Genomic DNA, 23,716 nt, shown 5'->3' with positions numbered 1-23,716 from the left:
TTGGATTATGGGGAGTGTGTATTTATTTGTAACAGAACACATTGGAGCCGGAGTCCTCTATGGCTGGGATAGAGCTTCACAGTGAGTACAGTCAGGCCTGCTGAAAGAGTAATTGCATTTTGCCTAGTTAACAACCCTTCAGTTCATCGGAGAAATTGTACCTGGTTCTGAGGCCTGAGACCCCTGGTGGAGGTAGTTTGGCTCTTTCCTGTCTTGTGTGCACACATGGAGGAGAGGTGGCTTTGGTGCTGCTGAAATGATAATGTGCTGCTTGCTCATCACCCTCCCCACTCTGTCTTCTGTAGCCCTATCTGCAGTTAGCGCTGCCTGGGTGACAGAGGAGATGGAAGACTCGCTGGAAGTGGAGTGGGAGAACCCCCCAACAGAGCCGGACTATTTTAAACTGAGGTTCAGCTCACCGCAAGGGCAGGAGAAGGAAGTGGTGGTGCCTAAAAGCAGTGACCCCAAGAGCAGATACATCATCAGCGGTAAGTGATTGGGTATAGCCAGACGGGACATGGCCAGGGAGAGATGGGGAGAGACAGACACAAGAGAGAGGTTGACTCCTGAACCATAACCTGAGAAGAGCATCTCTTTTGTTTCTGTGTGGCTGATGCTCAGAGCAGACACAGACAGTTAGCAGAACTCTTTCACTTCATGCCCAGGCTGCTGCTGTGAGACTCCTATAATGCACCTCCCCCCCCCCCCCAAAAAAAAACCCACCCAGATGAGTCTTCATCCATGAACCTGGTAATACATAGATGAAAGTCTGCCAGGTTAACCACCTCTAGCACCTACTGGCCAAGCTAAAAGGAAGAAAGCCAAGAGTTTCTCTTACAATATATCTCACTGTCACGTTAGTTTGAAACTATACTGAGTTCCATTCAGCACAGATGTTCGCTGATGAAGGAGTGGGGCTGGAATTTAACTGGCAGAACCCCAGGATAGGATCCATTTCCATTCAATCTGATCTCAAGTCACGAGAGATTCTGAGACTCCTTTTTGAATGACCAGAGCACTTTATTTAGCTTGCTCTTGTAGCAAAAGAGAAGGTATTATTTACTTTTTATCTGGCTGGGAGTCTCACTTTCAATATTGCCAAACATATGGGGCAGATCCTCAGCTGGTGTACACTGGCATAGCTCCACTGAATTCAGTGATTTACACCAGCTGCGAATCTGGCTCTACAGCTTTACTTGCATCTTTGCACCAAGTCCAGCACTTGTTCACATCTTCACAGGTAGCCATCATGAGGATATTCTGTGTGTGAGTGGGTTGAAGGGTGATACCGGACATCACATGGAAAAGCTCTCTATGTGGTATGGATAGTAAATGTCAATGTACGTTCATTCAACTTTAATTCTACCCTCATATAAATAAAAATTTACTCATTCATTTCAGACCTGGGGACACTAAGGATGGGTAAAATGGAAATCCCCACAATTTATGACCAGTATGGCCGGTAGAGATGAGCCTAAACCAAAACATCAAATTCACATATTCTCCAAACAAGAAGTACAAATCCCAGTCCCACAACTCAAACTCCTCTGTAATATAAAATCAGAGAGCAGAAGATGCAATTTCTCTAAGAAAATGTTAATGTACTTTATTCCCTAATTGTTGGGACTGCTTCTTTTGTTTTCTTATAGGCCTGAAGCCTGGAACAGAGTATAAGATCATTGTCATATCTGTGAAGGATGAGATTGAAGGAAAACCATCTATAGTGAATGGTCGCACTGGTATGTATCCAGAAGTCCCAAGGAGGATCAAGCTCCATTGTGCTCAGTGCTGTACAGACACAAAGGGATACAAGGTCCGTAGGTGATGATGCTTGTTTTGAGTTGATTCGTGTTTTCAAGCTTCTCTCCACAAACATAAGGGTTAGAAACTCAAAAAACAAACAAAAAAACCCCAACCTGAAATTCTCAGGTAATCAGCAGACTGCAGGAGCTGGAGCTTTAAGACAAACACCAAATAGCATGAGACTCAGCAACATTGCATTGTAACTTACTATGTAAAATACCATCAGTCCAGATGAGCGTGTGGGTTACAGGTGGGAGGTGAGGAGAAGCAGCAAGGGGAAGCAACTGGGATGCATGGAAGGAGGAGAGAGGGCTGGGTCCTCTTCTCAGAGGAGTGAGGAAGGCATATAGGGGGGGATGTTGCTCTGGTCACCACACTGTGTGGAGGACAGATAGCTGGCCAGGTCCTCTGACAGCCAGTAATCAAATGCTGCATGCAGACAGCAGGGCAATTCCGTCTTGTTCTCACTCTGACTGCATTTGTTTCTCATCTGTGAGATGGAAATCCAGGATTCCCCAACTACTGGAAACCTACAGATCCCCAAATAGAATCATCATTCCGTCCTTCCCACATCTCTTCTCTGTTAATGGCATAGGTGGGTGGGTGTGGCACTGATGAGGTCTCTTTTGTTGGCTGCTGCCTGGCCGGAGTCTGCTGGGCTTTTCTTTTGATCAGAGCTCTTGTTTACTCTTGACGTCTGATTCCAGTTACCCTTGGAAGGAAGTAGGGTTGGGAAGCACTTCTGCCTTTGGAACATGATGACTCCATCTGTCATCTGTGTTTTCGAACATTGTGAACATGTAGATTCCGTCTCATTTTTAGCGGTTATTACTTGGACGCCCTCTGCTTTGCATAGGACCATTCTAGTGCTGCACAGCCCCAAGGCTTTTCATGAATGTATTAATTCCTCTCATATTTTTCCCTGGTTCTCTTCAGTGTGACCAAATCAGCCAATTCATAGAAGTTTAAGGGAATTTGTAGAACATAAGTGCAACACAGCTGCATAAAGTGTGCTGCCTGGAGTGCTAGCTGTGTAGTGGTTTTGTGAAACAAGAGCTCCTTTGGGAGAGACCCACCCAGGTTGGTTAGCTGCACAGATGCTGCACAGTACATGAGTTGTTTGCATAGCCTCTCCCAACACTCCAGAGTTAGTACCAGAGAAGGGGTGGAGGAGATCATCCTCCATTGCCAGCACTGGGTACAGTTCCCCAATAAAGGACATCTCAGATGTTAAAGTGATCTTAAACTAGGTCTCCGAAAGCATTAACAAAACACATAATAAGATCCAGTGGCTGGAAATTGAAGTTAGACAAATGGAGACTGGAATTAAGGTGCAAAATGTTAAGTGAAGCTAACCATTGGAGCAACTCACCTAGGGGATTCTCCATCACTTGAATGTTTTGTATCAAAACTAGATATCTTTTTCTAAAAGAGATGCTGTAGCTCAACCAGAAATTACTGGGTGAAGTTTCTTGGCCTGGGTGGTTCAGGAGGTCAAACTAGATAATCACAGTGGTCCTTTTTGACCTGAACATCTATGAATTATTCAATATTCAAGGCTACCATTTTTCCTTAAATATGGTTCTCCTGCCATCTCTAGATCATTCTCTCTCCTCCCTTCCCCATGGTAGTGGGCAGAGAGGCAAAGGGGCCACTGTGGTGCTTTAATGGAGAATACTAATATCTTCTTTAAAGGGTCCCTGTGTCAGGCACTTAGTAAGTGGACTAGTCCATTCCTCTGAGCATAAAGCTGGGAACCAGGAACTCCTGATATTGACTTCTGTGTCTTTGGGAAGTCACTTAGCCCTTCTCTCTCGCTGTCCTCATCCGCAGATAACAATACTTGCCTCTGGGGTGCCATTGTGAGGATGGATGAGTTATTGCTGGTAAAGTAATTTGAAAATGAAATGTACTGAGTATTATTATTCTCCCCAAATTTCAGTTCTCTTGAAATGGTATCAGCCTAGTAAGGAGTGCCTCCTGCATTCAAAACAGCTATTTAAAAGATAATTCTGCCATTTCATCCACAGATAATGTATTTCAAGTTTTTAAAAGCCACCATATTTGTAGGACCCACCAGTAATACACTCTGATCCCTGCTCTCTGGCTTTGCACTAGGATTTAACTCACTAATTGTATTCTCAAAGCTATCTGCCCTCCTGCTGACCAGACCAAAAGTAAACCAAATAAAGCTAGGTTTGCTTGCATTGTCAGGAAGAGAATTAATGTTTGCCAAGTAGAAGACGATAAAATTGGGTGGTGGAAAATACTTTCAAACTCTTGAAAGGGTTTGCTGAGCACTGTAGAGTAAAAGAAATGCAGAAATGCTACACATGACAAGGAATGTGACTGTTGGGATCAGGTAGAATATTGCTCGGGGAGTCTTTTAACACTGCACTTTCAAATGCTCTTTTAAAGGAATAGACAGCCCAACTAACCTGAAGACCGACCGAGTGACAGAGGATACAGCTACCATCTCCTGGAATAGGGTCCAGGCTCCCATTGACAGATACATGGTGAGCTACACCTCAGCTGATGGGGACACCAGAGAGATTGCTATAGGGAAAGACCAGAATACTACTACCCTGATGGGTCTGAAGCCAGGCACGGAGTATGTGATCTACATCTGGGCTGAGAAGGGAGGCCTGCCGAGCAAGAGAGCCCCCACTAAAGCTGAGACAGGTAACTAATGGCAAGGGAAGAAATGTGGAGCTTGATTGAGACAGGTAACTAATGGCAAGGGAAGAAATGTGGAGCTTGATTATGACCTCATACCAGTTTGTCAACTCCATGGACTTCACTGAAGTTACTTCTGATCTACACCGGTATTAATGAGACAAGAATCTGTCCTGTAAATTGTAATTCTCACTGGTAGGCTAAACTGGCCTTTAGTTGTGAAAATGGAGCCTTTTAATTGAGCAGGGGGTTGGACTAGATGACCTCCCGAGGTCCCTTCCAACCCTGATATTCTATGATTCTATGCTATTCTATGATTCCAATCACAAGTGCTGGTAGAGATCCCTATTCACAGATGCTAGTCATGAATATCAGTACAATGGAGGTAATTCAATTAGTAAAACAGCCATCATCAAGGCTTCTTAGCCGACTAAACATGGAGTTAATGACTTGCCTTCAGAATGCCATAAACAAGCTCAGAAACCTTCCCTAGGTCACCATTCTGACCTTTCCAAGGACTACCCTGAGAGTAAGACATTGAGGGATAACTGGTGTAAGGGCTGCTCTCCCTGTGGTTTGGTGGCTGCTCACTGCGCTGGGGCTTAGCACATCTGGTGCTGGTGGGACGTGTTGTGGGTTTTTTGTTTTTTGTTTTTTTTAACAGAACTGATACAGTTGCACTCAGGGTAGATGGAGGGTAGCAGCCAGTCCCTATGAGGGCTTTTTCCTGTGTGCTACCGTATTGTTCCGAGTATAGGCCGCTCCTGATTATAAGCCACACCCTTAAAGTTTGGTGCTATTTTAAAAAAAATAAATTTTTAACTTTTTTTAACTTAAAGAAAATATACACATGCAATTTGTAAAGGCCTATTTTTCTCACTAAAATCTTAGGCTGTGTGCAAACTCACCAAAAAATTCATATTTTCAAATTATAGTTTAAAAACCTGGATTAGATTGGTGCGATGGGGCTTAATCCCCATCACCTGCAAGATAAGGGACAAACACTCCAGTTAGTCATGCTCTGCATCTGTAGGGTGGCTGATTAATTAACTGCCTCCTGGCCAGAAGAGGCCGAGCAAGGCCTAATAAGTTAACTGAGGGAGCTCAGTTGTGGAGGGAAGACCCATGAGAGAGGAGGTAAGGAGTTCACTCCCCGGGAAAGGCCTGGGGTAGCCAGACTAAGGAAGGCCAGAGGGACAGGATTGGTACCCGTGGTGGGCCCTGGAAAAAATGGGGGCAAGATCTAGGGAGAGACTGGGGGAAGGCAGGACTTTTCTACAGAGGGAAATTCACAGCGGGAGTAATGTAGGCTCCTGTGGGAGGGAGCCCTGAGACAGGATTTTTAAGTAGAGAAGAGAACGGTAGCCCAAGAGGGCAGAAGAATTATTAATTTGGACTTTTCTTTGGACTTGTTTCTGCTACCCTGGAATGGGTCTGAATGTAGGTGACTTGGGTGGAGCCACAGAAAACCTGGGACTCTGATTCCCCGCCGCGGCTGAGATTTAAAGGGCTCTGGGCTCCCCGCCGCGGCGGGCAGCCCAGAGCCCTCTGAGTCCCGGCCGCGGCTGAGATTTAAAGGGCTCTGGGCTCCCCGCCGCAGCGGGCAGCCCGGAGCCCTCTGATTCCCCGCCGCGGCTGGGATTTAAAGGGCTCTGGGCTCCCCGCCGCGGCGGGCAGCCCAGAGCGCTCTGATTCCCCACCGCGGCTGGGATTTAAAGGGCTCTGGGCTCCCCGCCGCGGCGGGAAGCCCAGAGCCCTCTGATTCCCCGCCGCGGCTGGGATTTAAAGTATTTTTATTGTTTTGTTTTTTTTGCAAGATCCCGCTTATAGGCCGCACCCCTAGTTTAAAGACTTAAATTAGGGGAAAAAAGTGCGGCCGATACTCGGGACAATACGGTAATTAATGTAGGAGCTTTGCTGTTGGCCTAAGAAACAGTATCATCTTCACAGCTGTGGAAGGGGGAAGGACCGTGAAAAGAGGGGAAGGACTGATGGGTCTCTCCTAATGAAGTGTTGGGGAGAATCCTCACTGTATCTCTCCACTGTTAAACCTTCTCTAAAAGAAATTGACAGCCCAACAAACCTGGTGACGGACCGAGTGACAGAGGACACAGCCACCATCTCCTGGAATGAGGTGCAGGCTCCCATAGACAAATACATGGTGAGCTACACCTCAGCTGATGGGGACACCAAAGAGAGAGCCATGGGGAAAGACCAGAGCACCACCACCCTGACGGGTCTGAAGCCAGGCATGGAGTACGTGATCTACATCTGGGCTGAGAAGGGAGGCCAGCAGAGCAAGAGGGCAAACACTAAAGCTGTGACAGGTAATCAGGGGAATCTTTGGGATGTGATACTAGCTAACTGCATATCACAAACTGCTCCCTGAAAATTAGCTGTGTTTTGTTCTGTTTTCTTCCAGCTTATTGCACAGTGTACATTATAGAACAATTTGTCATGTGGCCAAACATGCTGCAGGCCATTCCAAGATTGAGATTTAGGACTTACCCCCACTCCTATTTGCTCAATTGCAAAATTTCATTGACTTTAATGGGGTGCTTGACTGGTACCATAATGCATATAGGTCAGGGGTGGGAAAACTTTTTGGCCTGAGGGCCACATCTGGGTATGGAAATTGTATGGCAGGCCATGAATGCTCATAAAATTGGGGGTTGGGGTGCAGAGGGAGGGTGAGGGCTCCAGCTGGGAGAGCAGGCTCTGGGGTGGGGCTGGGGATGAGGGATTTGGGGTGCAGGAGGGTGCTCTGGGCTGGGACCAAGGGGTTCGGAGGGTGGGAGGGGGAATCAGGGTTGGGGTATGGGGGGGGTTGAGGGCTCTGGCTGGGGGTGAGGGCTCTGGGGTGGGGCAGGGGATGAGGGTTTGGGATGCAGGAGGTTGCTCTGGGCTAGGATTGAGGGGTTCAGAGGGAAGGAGGGGGATCAGGGCTGGGGCAGAGGATTGGGACGTGGTGGAAGGTGTCTCAGGGGTGCAGGCTCTGGGTGGCGCTTACCTCCAGCAGCTCCTGGAAGCAGCAGCATGCCATCCTCCAGCTCCTATGTGGAGGGTGCAGCCAGGCGGCTCTGCGCTCTGCTCTGTCCGCAGGCGCCACCCCCGCAGCTCCCAGAAGCAGCAGCATGCCCCCCTCCAGCTCCTACATGGAGGCATTGCACTCGCCAGGCAGCTCTGTGCACTGCTCCATCTGCAGGTCCCGCCCCTGCAGCTCCCATTGGCCACGGTTCCCAGCCAATGGGAGCTGTGGGAGGGCGGCGCTTGGGGTGGGGGAAGCATGTGGAGTTGTTATGCTTATAAGAAGCACATGGGATCTTTTTCAGGGGAAAAAGCAATACGCCGCATTTATTGAAGATACAACAATTAGCATATGCATTCAATCACGCACCATACACACATACACTTTCCCGCCAGTCGATGTTATAGTTACCAGTCCAGATCAACTTAGTGGCCACCTAGGTTGATCACTGGTAGGGAGGAGCCGGGTTCCGTCGGTTGCGACACGAGGCTCCGGGGAAGTCTTGGCAGGACGAACCCAAAGTTTCATAGCAAGGCACCCTGTTTATATAGTGATTTTCCTTCATTGGGACCAATGAGTTTTGCTCCGTCATGCTGTAATCAATTGTTGTTTGACAAGTGCTTGTTTTCTTAAATTGTCCTTCTCATTCTTTATCACAGCTATCTTGTCCCCATTGATAGGTGCCTGTCTCATCTTTAGAGTTGTCAATCTGCCCTCCTCTGACATTTCAATAGGGGCGTGTTACAGCCTCCTGGTGCCCTTGCGCCTGTCTCCGGTTCCTCCCTCGTACATCTAGTTCAGCAATGGCCTTCACACTTATCTCTTAACACATACATTCCTCATTCACACACAAAACAGAATTAATTTACACAGAACATTTTGAACAGGAACATCAAATTGCAATGCAAAAGAAAAACAATCACTGCATTCCTTTACTTATTTTAAAATGCAAAACGTACAACAAATTGGTGACCCTCAAAGGTCTGTCATTGCCTTGAAATCAGTCCAGACACAGATTCTGGCTGATGTATCTCTACCCATTGGCCCATTAGGCCATTCCTTTCTGTTGTTCAAAAAGGGTGGCTGGCAGGATTTGATCAAATCATACACCAATACGTTTAATAGATGCTACATTACTATTCTTTATCCTTAATTCTAAATTATATAAAATACAAATATAAAATTCTTCTACTACTGAGCCCCCTGGCTGCCCCTATTCGTAGGAGCTGGAGCTGGATAGGGGACATGTCGCTGTTTCCGGGAGCTGTGCAGAAAGCCCCCGAACCCACTCCCCAGCTGGAGCGCCGGAGCAGGGCAAGCCCCCGACCCTGCTCCCTGGCAAGAGCTCGAGGACCGTATTTAAAGTTCTGATGGGCTGGACACGGCCCGCAGGCCATAGTTTGCACACCCCTGACATAGGTTCTATGCAAACTTCCCCCACAGGGCTCTGCCAGTGCACCACAATCTTTGCCTATGGCATCTCCTGCTATTTGGAGTCCTGGAGTAAGCACAGCTCTGCCAATGTATCTAAATCTTGACCCACAACAAGCTTATTACTCCAGGCTGGGACCCCCTAAAAATTCTGCCAAGTTCTGAGTCCTCCAGTTGTGAGTCCTGAAGCACTGATAGTGAGAGCAGTATTTACCCAGTGAGATGGGAGTGATAGGGCCGACAAGCCCCTTTCTGTTTTCCTCTATCTCACACAATATCTAAGGGTATGTAAAGGTTTGACTCTGGAAGACATGGTACCCTGGGGGAGTCACTTGAGAATCAGTCAATTACATTGTAATAATCAAGACTTTTACTCTCAGAAATTGATAGCCCAACTAACCTGGTGACCAATCAAGTGACAGAGGACACAGCCACCATCTCCTGGAACAGGGTCCAGGCTCCCATAGACAGATACATGGTGAGCTACACCTCAGTTGATGGGGACACCAGAGAGAGAGCCATGGGGAAAGACCAGAGCACCACCACCCTGATGGGTCTGAAGCCCGGCATGGAGTACATCATCTACATCTGGGCTGAGAAGGGAGGCCAGCAGAGCAAAAGGACAAACACTAAGGTTGTGACAGGTAACCAGGGGAATTTCTGGAATGTGATATTACAAGCAGACTGGCTTCACACTGGATTAGCTGTGAATGTGTCCTCCCCCTAGTTTGTTACACACAGTATAAAACATATGACTTTTTGCCACACAGCTATGTGCTTGTAGGCATCCCAAAGCTCTCAGAAACTGGTTCTCCTGTGAGAGGAAATAGATCTGGCAGAAGTGAGATGTAGCATGGGTAAATGCTATGTGCACTTCTCCCTCACACCTCTGCCACTCTACCCCAACTGTAATCTGTAGGACACCTACTAATTTAGTTCTGTCCCTCCTCCCAAAGGCTCTGCTGTTGGGCCTCATTCCTGACCTGCAGCCCCTAGCCAAAAATTCCACTCCTGGCTTTCCCAGGTAGTTCAGCCATTGCACTTTACCTGCAGCATCATTTGCAATACCACTGCTGAGGCATCTGCCAATGCACCTCAGTTCTGACCTTCAGTTGTCCCAATATTTCAGACCTAAAACCCCAGTAGCTAGAGTGATGTTTAGCCATTGAGACATGAATACTGAAACCTATGTACATATTATCCTTCACCTGACTAAAGTTCTAAGAGTATGAAAATAAAATGGAGACACCAGAATAAACAAGCTTCAGGGAGACAGTTTAGAATCTGTTAATAATGTTCTGATAATCCACACTTTTACTCAGACATTGACAGCCCAATTAACCTGGTGACCGACCAAGTGACAGAGGACACAGCCACCATCTCCTGGAACAGAGTCCAGGCTCCCATAGACAGATACATGGTGAGCTACACCTCAGCTGATGGGGACACCAGAGAGATAGCTGTGGGGAAAGACAAGAGCATCACCACTCTAATGGATCTGAAGCCAGGCATGGAGTACATCATCTACATCTGGGCTGAGAAGGGAGGTCAGCAGAGCAAGAGAGCAAACACGAAAGCTGTGACAGGTAATGGGGGACAAGAGTGAAGGGAAGTTAGATGGAGACATCTCTATCCCTTTCTTATCTGGTGTTGCATGATCTCTTTTTGTATCTCTCTGTATAAAGGTAACTTTGCCGTCATGTATTAGCTACTTGAAATTCTGCAGTGGCCAAACCATCATGAAGATAATTGGATAACTATGAGCTGTTAGCAATGGCACAGAGAGAAGAACTAGATGAGGCAAGAGCTATATGCACCCTGAAAGCGTGCAGTTTCAAGGGTAACTGCACTTCCTCTGTGGTCCTCTCCAGCAATGCCCCTGAAGTTTGAGATCTCTAGCCTTCACTTCTCTCTGGGCAGGGCACCATGTCCCACTCCTTTCCAACTTGGAGTTTTAGGCTGCAAACCCCTGCTCTTTACTGTGATTATCCTAGGCAGGCCTGACAAATGTCAAGCCCCTGCTCCTTAGTTTCTTTCCAAGGACAACAAACCTGTTTTTACCAGTGACCACACAACTCATCCAAAGTAAGCACATTTATTCAAAGACAAAAGCATCACAGAAAAAAGGTAAAACAAAACAGATTCTAAATGCACAATAAATGTAACAGAAATTGCCCATCAGTCCTATAGGGCCCTGGTAGCCCTAAGTCCTTCCAACCCTTCAGTGAGGGTTGTGGCCGCCTTAGGACCACAGGTCCTGTCTGATAGCTGAATCCAAAGAAAGACCCTAAGACTTGGCCTACACTTAAAATTTAGGTTGACATAGCTACGTTGCTCAGGAGTGTAAAAAATCCACATCTCTGAGTATGGTAGCTATGTTGACCTAAGCCCCGGTGTAGATACAGCTGGGCTAATGGAAGAATATTTCCATTATCTTAGCTGCAATTGCTTGGGAAGGTGATGTTCCCACAGCAATGGAAAAACCGCTGCCACCGATATAGGTTGCACCTATACTATGGGGTTGTGCTAGCATAGCTACAGTGCTGTAGCTATTGCCGCTGTAGTCTCTGTAGTGTAGACATGCCCTGAGTCTGTGTAAACTCAGCCTTTTAAATCCCAAGTTCTTCCTTTTTCTCTTGCCTCTCCTTTGGTACTGCCCTAAATGAATATATGCAAACCACCCCAGGAGGTGATACTTCTCTGGAGCTGTTTGCAATCTCAGGGACGGCAGTGATCTTCCCCTACTTTTTTAGTTCTTGGAGGAGCTGTGGTAACCCTCCTTCCAGTGGTTTGAGCATTGGCCTGCTAAACCCAGGGTTGTGAGTTCAATCCTTGAGGGGGCCACTTAGGGATCTGGGGCAAAATCAGTACTTGGTCCTGCTAGTGAAGGCAGGGAGCTGGACTTGATGACCTTTTGGGGTCCCTTCCAGTTCTATGAGATAGGTATATCTCCATATATTATATTAATGGAGTTGCATACAATCCCTGGTCCATAATGTTACATAAAACATTCATAAACTTAATACAATGTGGTCCCCAAAGATATTGCATATGGTTGCAATTTCTGTCACAAATGACATCTAACTTATCCTGATACTCTTTGAATTTGGTAGCATTTTACACCCTCCTAGCACCGGTATAAATGACTGCACAAGGCAATGGAGAACCAGGATCCATATATTTTATCAGAGTTACTCAGGTCAGGCTATGCCTGCTATCGTAATGAGAGTAGATGGTACTACCTGCGGCTTATCAAACTCACTGCCTTGTGGGTAGACAGAGAGGGCCTAAGGCTAAGGGAGCAATCCCTGACAGAAAAGCCCCCTGCGTGAATTCAGGAGAATGAAAGTCTATGAGAATAAACTCAGCCAGAAAATCTGGAGTGGAGTCCCAAAGACTCCTTCTTAGTATCTTTTTGGAAACTCCTGCAATCAATCAGGGACCAGATGTATTGATTCTTCCTTTCCTCTTGATTTTACCGGTGATGCCAAGAGAAGGGGGGGTCCTGATGCATGGGCAACTCAGGGCCTCCATATCATCTGCCCAGGCTTGCACTGTGGAGAGGTACTCCAGCTTTGCCTCAAGCGTCGACACAACAAGGGAGGCAGAATATTCTAAGCTCGTCCTCGATTGGCATAGAATTGAGCACCAGGAGCTGTCTCTAACGGTGGGAGAGATCATTGTATCTCACTGGACAACTCCAACTCACCATAAAACTGGGCAGTCTCCAGACAATAAGGTGTCGTCCCACCACAGTCTGCCTGCTTCAATGGGTGCTTGGAGCTTAGAGTTTTATAACTTGACAAGTGGACTGAAACTAACACACCAGGCAAATCAAGTAAAAGAAAGAAAACATCCTTAAAGATAGGGTGCTGGAATGTTTGCACTATGACAACCAGATTATTTGAGGACCTTCAATAGATCAGTGATGCACATAAAATTGCCGTGATCAATGATGAGCTGAAGCGACTCAATGTGGATATTGCATCCCTCCAAGAAACACGACTAGCATCAAACAGATCGCTCAGGGAAAAAGACTACACATTTTTCTGGCAGGGGAAAAGCGCTGAAGAAACGTGAGAGCACGGAGTGGGATTTGCCATCAAGAACTCACTTCTGGGGATGATTGAGCCACCTACAAATGGAGAGAATTTTGACACTATGCTTGTTCACATCTGAGGACCCAGTCAACCTTGTGAGTATGTATGCCCGAACACTCTCCTTGTCTTCTGAAATCAAGGACCAATACTACGACTAGCCGGATTCCGAAACACGAATATGTGCAAGGGTGGGAGCTGATCATGAAGCATGGACCACCTGTTTTGGTCAACATGGAACTGGTAAGATGAATGGAAACGGTCAGAGACTGCTAGAATTTTGTTCCTATTACAACCTCTGTGTAACAAACTCATTCTTCCAGACAAAGCTGCATCACAAAGTGTCTTGGAAACATCCCAGACCTGGTCACTGGCACCAACTGGATCTTATCATCACAAGGCATACCAACCTTAACATCTTCCTCATTATCACAGTTATCAAAGTGCTGATTGTGACACAGACCACTGTCTGGTGTGCAGCAAGGTCAGGCTTAAACCAAAGAAAATACACAGATCTAAAGTAAAAGGATGTCCTCGTATTAACATCAGTGCCATAGCGGACCAAGAAAAGTCACAGCAATACAAGAACATACTACAACAAGCCCTGGACTCCAGTGATTGTGCCACAAGCGCTCAGCTAAAGTGGGAGCAACTGAAGAACACAATCTACAATGCAGCTCTGTCAGTCTTTGGGAAGAAGGAAAACAAGACCAATGACTGGTTTGACGCATATTCCAATGAGTTGACACTAGTTATAGAGGCCAAACGCACAGCCCAAACCAACTACAAGAGAGACCAAAATGAAAAAACCTTACAAGCATTGAGAGTGGCAAGAACCAAGGTACAACAAACTCCTCGACACTGTGCTAATGACTGTTGGCTGCACTTATGCGAAAGCATCCAAGTAGCAGCTGATGCAGGCAACATCAGAAACATGAATGACGGGATCAAGAAAGCCTTGGGTGCAACTTCAAAGAAGACAGCTCCATTGAAATCAACAACAGGGGAAACAATCAACGACTGCACCAAGCAGCTGGATCGCTGGGTAGAACACTACTGTGAGCTTTACTCTTGTGAAAATATTGTTATAGACGCAGCCATCAATGCCATTGAAAGCCTGCCTGTTATGAACCAACTCGATGATGAACCAACTGTTGAGGAGCTTAGCCTTGCCATAGATGGTCTCCCCAATGGAAAGCCCCCCAGAAAAGACTGCAATACCATCAGAGGTCATAAAATATGGAAAACCTATTCTACTGCAACATCTTCATGAGTTGCTCTGCCTGTGCTGGAAAGAAGGTGAAGTACCACAAGAAATGAGAGATGTCAACATCGTCACGCTATAAACACCAGGATGACAGGAGCGACTGTAACAACTATCATGGCATTTCCCTTCTTAGTATTATGGGAAAAGCCTTTGCCCGAGTTGTCCTGAATAAACTCCAGACCCTTGCAGACAGAATCTATCCTGAATCACAGTGCGGCTTCAGAGCTGAAAGATCTACTATCAATATGATCTTCTCGCTGAGACAACTACAAGAGAAATGCAGAGAACAAAAAAAGCCCCTTTACATAGCCTTCATCAATCTCCCAAAGGCTTCTGACCTTGTCAGTAGAAGCGGACTATTTGTGCTTCTAGAAAAGATTGGACGTCCCACCAAGCTCTTAAGTATGATTCGATCCTTCCATGAAAACATGTATGGGATTGTTCAATAAAACGGCTCAGTCTCTGATGCTTTCCAGATTCATAGTGGAGTTAAGCAAGGCCATGTACTTGCCCTAACTCTGTTTGGAATCTTCTTGCTACTGAAAGGTTCCTCAACTGAGGGAATCTACTGGCACACAATATCTTATGGAAAGCTGTTCAATCTTGCAAGTCTCGGATCTAAAATCAAGACTTGGGAGGCCCTTATATAACATCTGCTCTTTGCTGATGACACAAGTGACAACTCACACAGAAGCTCATCTTCAAAACTTTATGGACAGTTTTTCCAAAGCCTGCCAAGACTTCGGGCTTACCATAAGCCTAAAAAAGACGAACATAATGTGCGAAGGAGTTGAGGAAGTATCCTCCATCAAGATCAAGAACTATGAACTTGAAGTGGTGAACAAATTCACATGCCTGGGATCCACTATCGTAGTCAACCTTTCACTTGAAACAGAACTCAACATCCGCATTGGAAAAGCTGCCACAACAATGTCTAGACTGAACAGGAGGGTACGGCAAAACAACAAACTGACAGAACACACAAAGATCTGTGTGTATCGTGCGTGTGTTATCAGCACACTTTTGTATGGGAGCGAGACATGGACCTTATACTCTCATCAGGAAAAGAGGCTCAACAGCTTTCATATGTGTTGCCTTCATCAAATCTTTGGAATCTCTTGGACGAACATAGTCACCAACACGGAGGTGCTCAAGTGGGCCAGCATACTCAGCATGCAAACACTCCTCAAACGTAGATCCCTCCTTTGGCGTGGGTGTGTGTGCCGAATGAATGATGGGTGCATCCTAAAGGACATCCTCTATGACGAACTGGCATCTGGAAAAAGACCTAAAGGACTCCTAATATTGAGTTTCAAAGATGTGGGCAAGCGAGACCTCAACGAAATGGACATGGATGTGGACAACTGGGAAGGTCACACTCAGGACTGCAGCCTCTGGAAACAAAAACTTAAAGGTCTCTGGAGTTATGAGAGGAAGCCGCCGAGCTTAGCAGAGGAGAAAAGAGCTCGCAGAAGGCAGAGCCCAAATGGTCGAAAAATCATCTTTAAATGTGAAAAGTCCCAGTCTTATCTCTCTCTCCTCATACGGAAGCTGTTCCATACCCCTAATAATTTTTGTTGCCCATTTCTGAACCTTTTCCAATTCCCATATATCTTTTCTGAGATGAGGCAACCACATCTGCACACAGTATTCAAGATGTGGGTGTGCCATGGATTTATATAGAAGCAATCTGATATTTTCTGTTTTATTATCTATCTCTTTCTTAATGATACTCAACGTTCTGTTTGTTTTTTGAGTGCCACTGCACATTGGGTGGATGTTTTCAGAGAAGTATCCACAATGAATCCAATATCTCTTTCTTGAGTGGTAACAGCTAATTTAGACCCCATCATTTTATATGTATAGTTGGGATTATGTTTTCCAATGTGCATTACTTTGCATTTATCAACATTGAATTTCATCTGCCATTTTGTTCCCCAGTCACCCAGTTTTGAGAGATCCTTTTGTAGCTCTTCACAGTCTGTCTGGGACTTAACTATCTTGAGCAATTTTGTATCATCTGCAAATTTTGCCACCTCACTGTTTACCCCTTTTTCCAGATAATTTATAAATATGTTGAATAGTACTGGTCCCAGTACAGACCCCTGGGGGACACTACTATTTACTTCTCATCATTCTGAAAACTGACCATTTATTCCTACTGTTATGTGATGCTCCATATTCTTTATAGAAATATGCTTATAATATAAATATGGCATAACTAAGATATATATTTTATGCAAGATGGGTCTTGTAAGGTATCACTGGAAAGGTTATGATTTACTGAATGTGATTATCCAATTTGTATGCAAGTATCATGTCTGTATCAAAAGTTAGGAATATTGACTAAGTAACAATTACAACTGTGTGTGTGTGTGCTGTCAGAGGCCAGAAAGCCTGATTCAGCAAAACAGGGAGAGGGAACCCAGGCTAGTGGAGCAGGAGGGCTCAGTGAAACCCCAGTACATCAAGGTGGCATCCTGGATAGGGGGAGGAGATGTCCAACCCATCACACCTACCTTTGTTTCCTATCTTTTAACCAGTTACCAATCCATGAGAGGACCTTCCTATCTATCTCATGACAGCTTACTTTGCTTCAGAGCCTTTGATGAGGGACCTTGTCAAAGGCTTTCTGAAAATCTAAGTACATGATATCCACTGGATCCCCCTTGTCCACATGCTTGTTGACCCCCTCAAAGAATTCTAGTAGATTGATGAGAAATGATTTCCTTTTACAAAGGCCATGTTGACTCTTCCCCAACAAATTATGTTCATCTATGTGTCTGACAATTTTGTTCTTTACTATAGAATCATAGAATATCCAGGTTAGAAGGGGCTTCAGGAGATCATCTAGTCCAATCCCCTGCTCAAAGCAGGATTAATCTCCAGACAGATTGTTGCCCCAGATCCCTAAATGGCCCCCTCAAGGATTGAATTCACAACCCTGGGTTTAGCAGGCCAATGCTCAAACCACTGAGCTATCTCTCTTCCACCCACCCTAGTTTCCACCAGATTGCCTGGTACTGAAGTCAGGCTTACTGGCCTGTAATTGCCAGGATCACCTCTAGAGCCCTTTTTTAAAATTGACATCACATTAGCTATCCTCCAGTCATTTGGTACAGAAGCTGATTTAAATGATAGGTTACAGACTACAGTTAGTAGTTCTGCAATTTCACATTTGAGTTCCTTCAGAATTCTTGGGTGAATACCATCTAGTCCTGGTGACTTATTACTGTTTAATTTTATCAATTTGTTCCAAAACGTCCTCTAATGACACCTCAATCTGGGACAGTTCCTCAGATTTGTCACCTAAAAAGAATGGCTCAGGTTTGGGAATCTCCCTCACATCCTCAGCCATGAAAACCAATGCAAAGAATTCATTTAGTTTCTCAGCAATGGCCTTATCGTCCTTGAGTGCTCCTTTAGCATCTCAATCATCCAGTGGCCCCACTGGTTGGTTAGCAGACTTCCTGCTTCTGATGTACTTAAATTATTTTTTGCTATTACTTTTTGAGTCTCTGGCTAGCTGTTCTTCAAATTCTTTTTTGGCCTTCCTAATTATATTTTTACACTTCATTTGCCAGAGTTTATGCTCCTTTCTATTTTCCTCACTAGGATTTAACTTCCACTTTTTAAAGGATGCCTTTTTGTCTCTCATTGCATCTTTTACTTTGTTGTTTAATCACGGTGGCACTTTTTTGGTTTTCTTACTATATTTTTTAATTTGGGGGTATACATTTAAGTTGAGCCTCTATTATGGTGTCTTTAAAAAGTTTCCATGCAGCTGGCAGGGATTTCACTTTTTGCGCTGTATCTTTTAATTTCTGTCAAGTGCATCTGAGGAAGTGGGTATTCTGTCAAGATGCAGCCGACGAAGTGGGTATTCACCCACGAAAGCTCATGCTCCAAAACGTCTGTTAGTCTATAAGGTGCCACAGGACTCTTTGCTGCTTTTAATTTCTGTTTAACTAACCTCCTCATTTTTGTATAGTCCCCCTTTCTGAAATTAAATGCTACAATGTTGGGCTGCTGTGGTGTTTTCCCCACCACAGGGATGTTAAATGTAATTATATTATGGTCACTATTACCAAGCGGTCCAGCTAGATTCACCTCTTGGACCAGATCTTGTGCTCCACTTCGGTCTAAATCAAGAATTGCCTCTCCTCTTGTGGGTTCCAAGACTAGCTACTCCAAGAAGCAGTCATTTAAGGTGTCAAGAAACTTTACCTATGAATTCTGTCCTGAGCTATACCCAGGGGATAGTAGAAATCCCCCATTATTACTGAGTTTTTTATTTTAATAGCCTATCTAATCTCCCTGAGCATTTCACAGTCACCATCACCGTCCTGGTCAGGTGGTTGGTGACATATCCCTACTGCTATATTCTTATTATTAGATCATGGAATTACTATCCATATCTATGGTACAGTTTGGTTCATTTAAGATCTTTACTTGATTTGATTTTATGCTTTCTTTCACATATAGTACCACTCCCCCACCAGCATGTCCTGTTCTGTCCTTCTGATATATTTTGTATCCTGGTATTACTGTGTTCCATTGATTATCCTCATTCCACCAAGTTTCTGTGATGCCTATTATATCAATATATTCATTTAATATGAGGCACTCTAGTTCGCCCATCTTATTATTTAGAATCCTAGCATTGATATATAAGCACTTTAAAAACTTGTCACTTTTTAGCTGTCTGTCATTACATGATGTAATTGAATGGGACTTTTTTCCATTTGACTGTTTCTCATCCGATCCTTCCTGTATTTTATCATCTTCCATCTTCTTCTCCTTACTCTTAAGGACATAGAGAATCTCCATTAATAGATCCTCCCCTAAGGGATGTCTCTCTCCAAACCACATACTGCACCGCATGTGTCGGCTTTCGGCTTTCCCCCAGTGCTGCACATTTGTTTTAAAAAATTCAAAATGAAAAATCAAAACATTTTGAATTTTTTCCTAAATAAAATTTCGTCGAAATTGATACATTCTCGCAAAGCATGTCAATTTCAACAAAATGGCATTTTTTTTCCAATGCCAGAAAATTCTCGACCTGCTCTGCTAATACCTTTAAAATCTTACTCAAGACAACAGCTGTGTATTCCCAATGATTAAAATAATACGCTCGTAGCAGAGACCTTGTATGGAAAGTTTTTAGGCCAAGATGCAGTTTTTTGTTGGTGTCCAAGTTGTAACAGCCCCCTGCAGCTCAGACCCTTAACAGTAGCACTGTGGATTGGGAGAGCATGGGTAATGCTGACAGCAGTATCACTGGAATAGGACAGTGGATTCCAATACCGTACAGCTCCCTCTGCTGTCTAAGCTTCCATAGTACTAATCTGAGAGGATTTCGCTTCCATGCATAATAAAACCCCGGGAGTTCTGTAAATAGTTACTTCAATGAGCTGTTATTCCCATTAATTAAATATATGGTGTTTCATTCACCGTTAATAGTTCCTTATGTGCGCTTTGATGTACTAGTTCCCTCCTCTCTCACCTGATAAGGGATCTTTGTCTGTGTAGATATCTTCTCTCCGTTTCTATTAAAAAAACTCTCTAAACATAAGAAAATGAAGGTGTTCCTGCCTCCCAACCCTGTGTTCAAGCCACTGTTGCTCCACTCTTTCCATCTGTCAAACTTAGGTACTTATATGGCCGCCATTACTCTAGTATCTGAGTGCTTCACAGTCTTTAATGGATTTATCTAGCCTCACAAGACCCTGTGAGGGAGAGCAGCCCCATTGATGGATGGGGAACTAAGGCACAGAGAGTAAGTGACTTGCCCCAGGTTACACAAGAAGCCTGTTGTGGAGCAGGGAATTGAGCTGAGTATCTCTGCAAGCTTCATGACGTTCTGCCATACGTGTGTGTGTATGTGTGCATATATGCGCGTGCATAGGCTCCTGTGTCAATAATTCTGCCATACATGAGGATGTATGTGTGTGTGTATGCATGTGTGCATAGGGTCCTGTGTCAATAGTTCTGCCTTACGTAAGCAAGTGTGTGTGTGTGTGTGTGTGTGCACGCGTGTGCATAGGCTCCCATGTCAATAGTTAGTGCTCTTTCCTGAATACCAGCACTGCCCACCTGACACCCTCAGATTGAAGCAGGGAGGGACCGAATGGATGAAGGTCTTTGTGAAGTTAATGACAGGTTTCCAAAGAGCCCTATCCCAGAATGCACCAAGCATTATGTGAAAACTGGGACGGATTCTTCAGCGGCTGCCTTTGCTTCTGTTATTGAAACATTCTCTCAGGAGCTAGGAGGGGATCATTCTATGGAACAAGCGTCAGAAACCACCCTGGTCGTAAAGGATGCCTCATACCCTTTATGCTTGTATGTCCAGTATAGAACAATATCAGAGGCTATTTATGATCGCTGTGAAAAGGTATTGGTTAAAAATAAAGCCAGCTTGCTCTTCACACTCAGGAAACCACCACACAGATAGTTGAATGTATGGCTTAGTCTTTGCTGTTAGTGGAGGCGGTCTGGATCACACAAAATACCAGAGACCAGAACCATAGAGATGTGGGTTATTTTGTACTTGTAAATTGTTAAAGTAAGCAAACATATTAAAATAAAATGTTTCTGGTGCCTGCAAAGGGAGCCGCTTTGCCATGGATGGGTTATGTGGTTAGAGATTGTTAATGCAAAACCCCCAGGTTTGAGGAGGAGAACCCCAAGTGTGTTGCAGTGTTTACCTCTGGAGAAAGAGAAGGCCCATCTTAATTCATATGTCTGCACTATGACTATAAGGATCTGTGGGACTAGAATCTGGGTTTGTGGAGCCCATTCTCACATCACCAGGAGGTGGCCATACAGAGCCACATTCAAGGGGCACTGTGGAGATTAGACACTGCAGGAAGTACCACCCAAAGGATCCAGAGCAACAGCACCCTGCGGCCTTCTGATTGGCCCATGTTGACTATTTAATCCTAGAGGGTGCCCCAGGAAGTTGTCTGGACTACCACACTGATCTCTGGCCTGCTGTGACTCCGGACCTCACCTCGCTTTCTGATCTCCAGTCTCTGACCCCAGCCTGACTTTGAGCCTTACTCTGGTCTCCTGATTCCAGTCTTGTAACAATCTCTGAGCTCGGGCCTCCAGCCCCAGCCTGACTCTTGCCACCTGATTTCAGCCTGATAGCTACATTCAATCTCGGGTCTCTGACCCTGGGCTGACTCTGACCCTGACCCTTCCTTATCAATCTTGGCTCTAGTGATTACTTTGATCCCTGCTTGCTGATTCTGCCTCATGGATATCCTTGACTGGTGGCCACCCGCCCAGCCATGACAGCTAGGCTAGAGCACCTACGCCCCAATCTCTTCCACCGACCCTTAACTCCTCAGTCTTCAGAAGTGAGAAATAGATATTTGCTTTCAGGCTGGTTAGCTCGTTTTTAAGGAAAGGGGGGGTGTATTTTGGTGATGATAAACATGTGGGACAAGTAACACTGGCTGAAGATGAGCTTGGTTTTGCCTCCAGGTTCAGGCACATATTGTGTGAGCTTATTCCATGTAGTTCTGCCAGTGAACACAAATTCAGATCATCAGCTATTCTGGCTCTGGATGCCCTCCCAACTCTGCCAATGTGATCCTGTCTTCACCCGGTATTACCCTATGCTATTTCAGTCCAGAGTGCCACCTCATATTTGACCTACAACACCCCATGCTATTTCCATTTCAGCTCCTGTGCCAGTGCATCTGAAGCCTGATTTGCAGCAGTCTTTACCATCTCAGTTCTGGGCCTCAACACATTGCTAATGTACTTCACACATTCATCCTTGTTAACCATGAAATATAGTTTCTGTAGTTGTAGAGTCCCAGTTAATAATACTGGAAACTAAAAGCTCTATGCCTCCATGCCCTACAGGGGGAGGGGGATAGCTCAGTGGTTTGAGCATTGGCCTGCTAAACCCAGGGTTGTGAGTTCAATCCTTGAGGCAGGCCACTTAGGGATCTGGGGCAAAAATCAGTACTTGGTCCTGCTAGTGAAGGCAGGGGGCTGGACTCAATGACCTTTCATGGTCCTTTCCAGTTCTAGGAGATTGATATATCTCCTATTATTATTAAATTAAATGCTGAAGATTCACTCTATGGGTTGCTTCTTCTCAGAGGTACTTGTACAATCAGAGAGTTTGATTCTGTTCCCTGGTTTTTGTTTGAAATAGAAATTGACCCTCCCAAGAACCTCCATGTATCAGATGTGACACAGTCCAGTGGTGTAGTTACCTGGACACCGCCTGCTGCACAGATCAGTGGCTACACTCTGACCTACCAGGCTCCAGATGGCACCAGCAAGGTACTGTGAGCTCTTCAATTCCTTCTTGTTACAAACTGCCCCAGTTTAAAGTGCACATGGGATGTTGGGTTTAGCCAATCAGATCCCATTATCAGGAATACATGCAGAACCTTAGAAGTGCCTCGGAGAGTGGAATATTCCATCTTAATTACACTTGGGAGGAGCTGGTGCCCTACTAGGCGGCACATACCACTGTGACTGCTGCTGGGTGTTGTGGGTTGGGTAGATCCTTCACACAATAGAAGAGTTCCATTGTAACTAGCCTTGATGTTGGGGGCAGGGATGTGTTTTTAACTTTGCTTTTCCAATGTGTTTATACATGTCAGAGGGCACCTTGCACGTGAGGTATCTCATTCACGATTGTGCATATGGTCTATTCCCTGTGGATACAGTTGTCTGTAGGGTCTTTGCAAGTTCACTCTTTCCCCCAAATCCTCATTCCAGGGACAGGGAATCCTCAACCTACCCACTAATATGCAGATGGCCCTAAAGGTAATAATTGGAGATATACCAATCTCCTAGAACTGGAAGGGACCTTGAAAGGTCATTGAGTCCAGCCCCCTGCCTTCACTAGCAGGACAAATTTTTGCCTTAGATTCCTAAGTGGCCCCCTCAAGGATTGAACTCACAACCCTGGGTTTAGCAGGCCAATGCTCAAACCACTGAGCTATTTACAGGGTACACCCTGCTACCTGCATTCTTCTGACTGTGCCCTGCTCATCTCCAAAAGCATGGAGAGAATGGAAGCAGTATGGCTGGGAATAGATGACGCAGACTATGGAGCTGGGCAGATCTTTAGACTATCTTTCCATTTTTTGGCAGGAAGTGCAACTGGGTCCTAATGAGCAAAGGTTCATACTGGAAGGCCTGGGACAAGGAGTGAGGTACACAGTCTATGTGGTGGCCTTTAAGGGAGACCGCCAGAGCAGAAAGGCAGCCAACACCTTCTTGACAGGTAGGGCTTGGCACTAATAATACTTAGAACATCTCATCTGTAGCATTTCACAGTTAAAGGTTAGTGGTGATGGTTCCACTTTACAGAGGCCCAGAGAGATTAAATGACTTGTCAAAGGTCCTTCAGTAAGTCAGTGAGTTGGGAATAGA

General features: G+C 45.3%; 1 protein-coding gene across 4 annotated transcripts in view; it reads left to right on the top strand.

The window, feature by feature from the left end:
- Nucleotides 1-23,716, top strand: part of TNN (tenascin N) — a 54,687-nt gene that overhangs the window by 21,408 nt on the left and 9,563 nt on the right. For all 4 annotated transcript variants that reach the window (XM_045026500.1, XM_045026497.1, XM_045026498.1 and 1 more), the window contains 8 exons: nt 306-488; nt 1,650-1,739; nt 4,222-4,485; nt 6,543-6,806; nt 9,319-9,582; nt 10,261-10,524; nt 22,482-22,612; nt 23,435-23,567. In XM_045026500.1, the coding sequence (XP_044882435.1) occupies nt 306-488; nt 1,650-1,739; nt 4,222-4,485; nt 6,543-6,806; nt 9,319-9,582; nt 10,261-10,524; nt 22,482-22,612; nt 23,435-23,567 (1,593 nt within the window). The remainder of the gene's footprint in view (nt 1-305; nt 489-1,649; nt 1,740-4,221; nt 4,486-6,542; nt 6,807-9,318; nt 9,583-10,260; nt 10,525-22,481; nt 22,613-23,434; nt 23,568-23,716) is intronic.

Source organism: Mauremys mutica, chromosome 8, assembly GCF_020497125.1.
Source record: "Mauremys mutica isolate MM-2020 ecotype Southern chromosome 8, ASM2049712v1, whole genome shotgun sequence".
Taxonomy (NCBI): domain Eukaryota; kingdom Metazoa; phylum Chordata; order Testudines; family Geoemydidae; genus Mauremys; species Mauremys mutica.
This window is presented reverse-complemented; position numbering and strand designations above follow the sequence as displayed.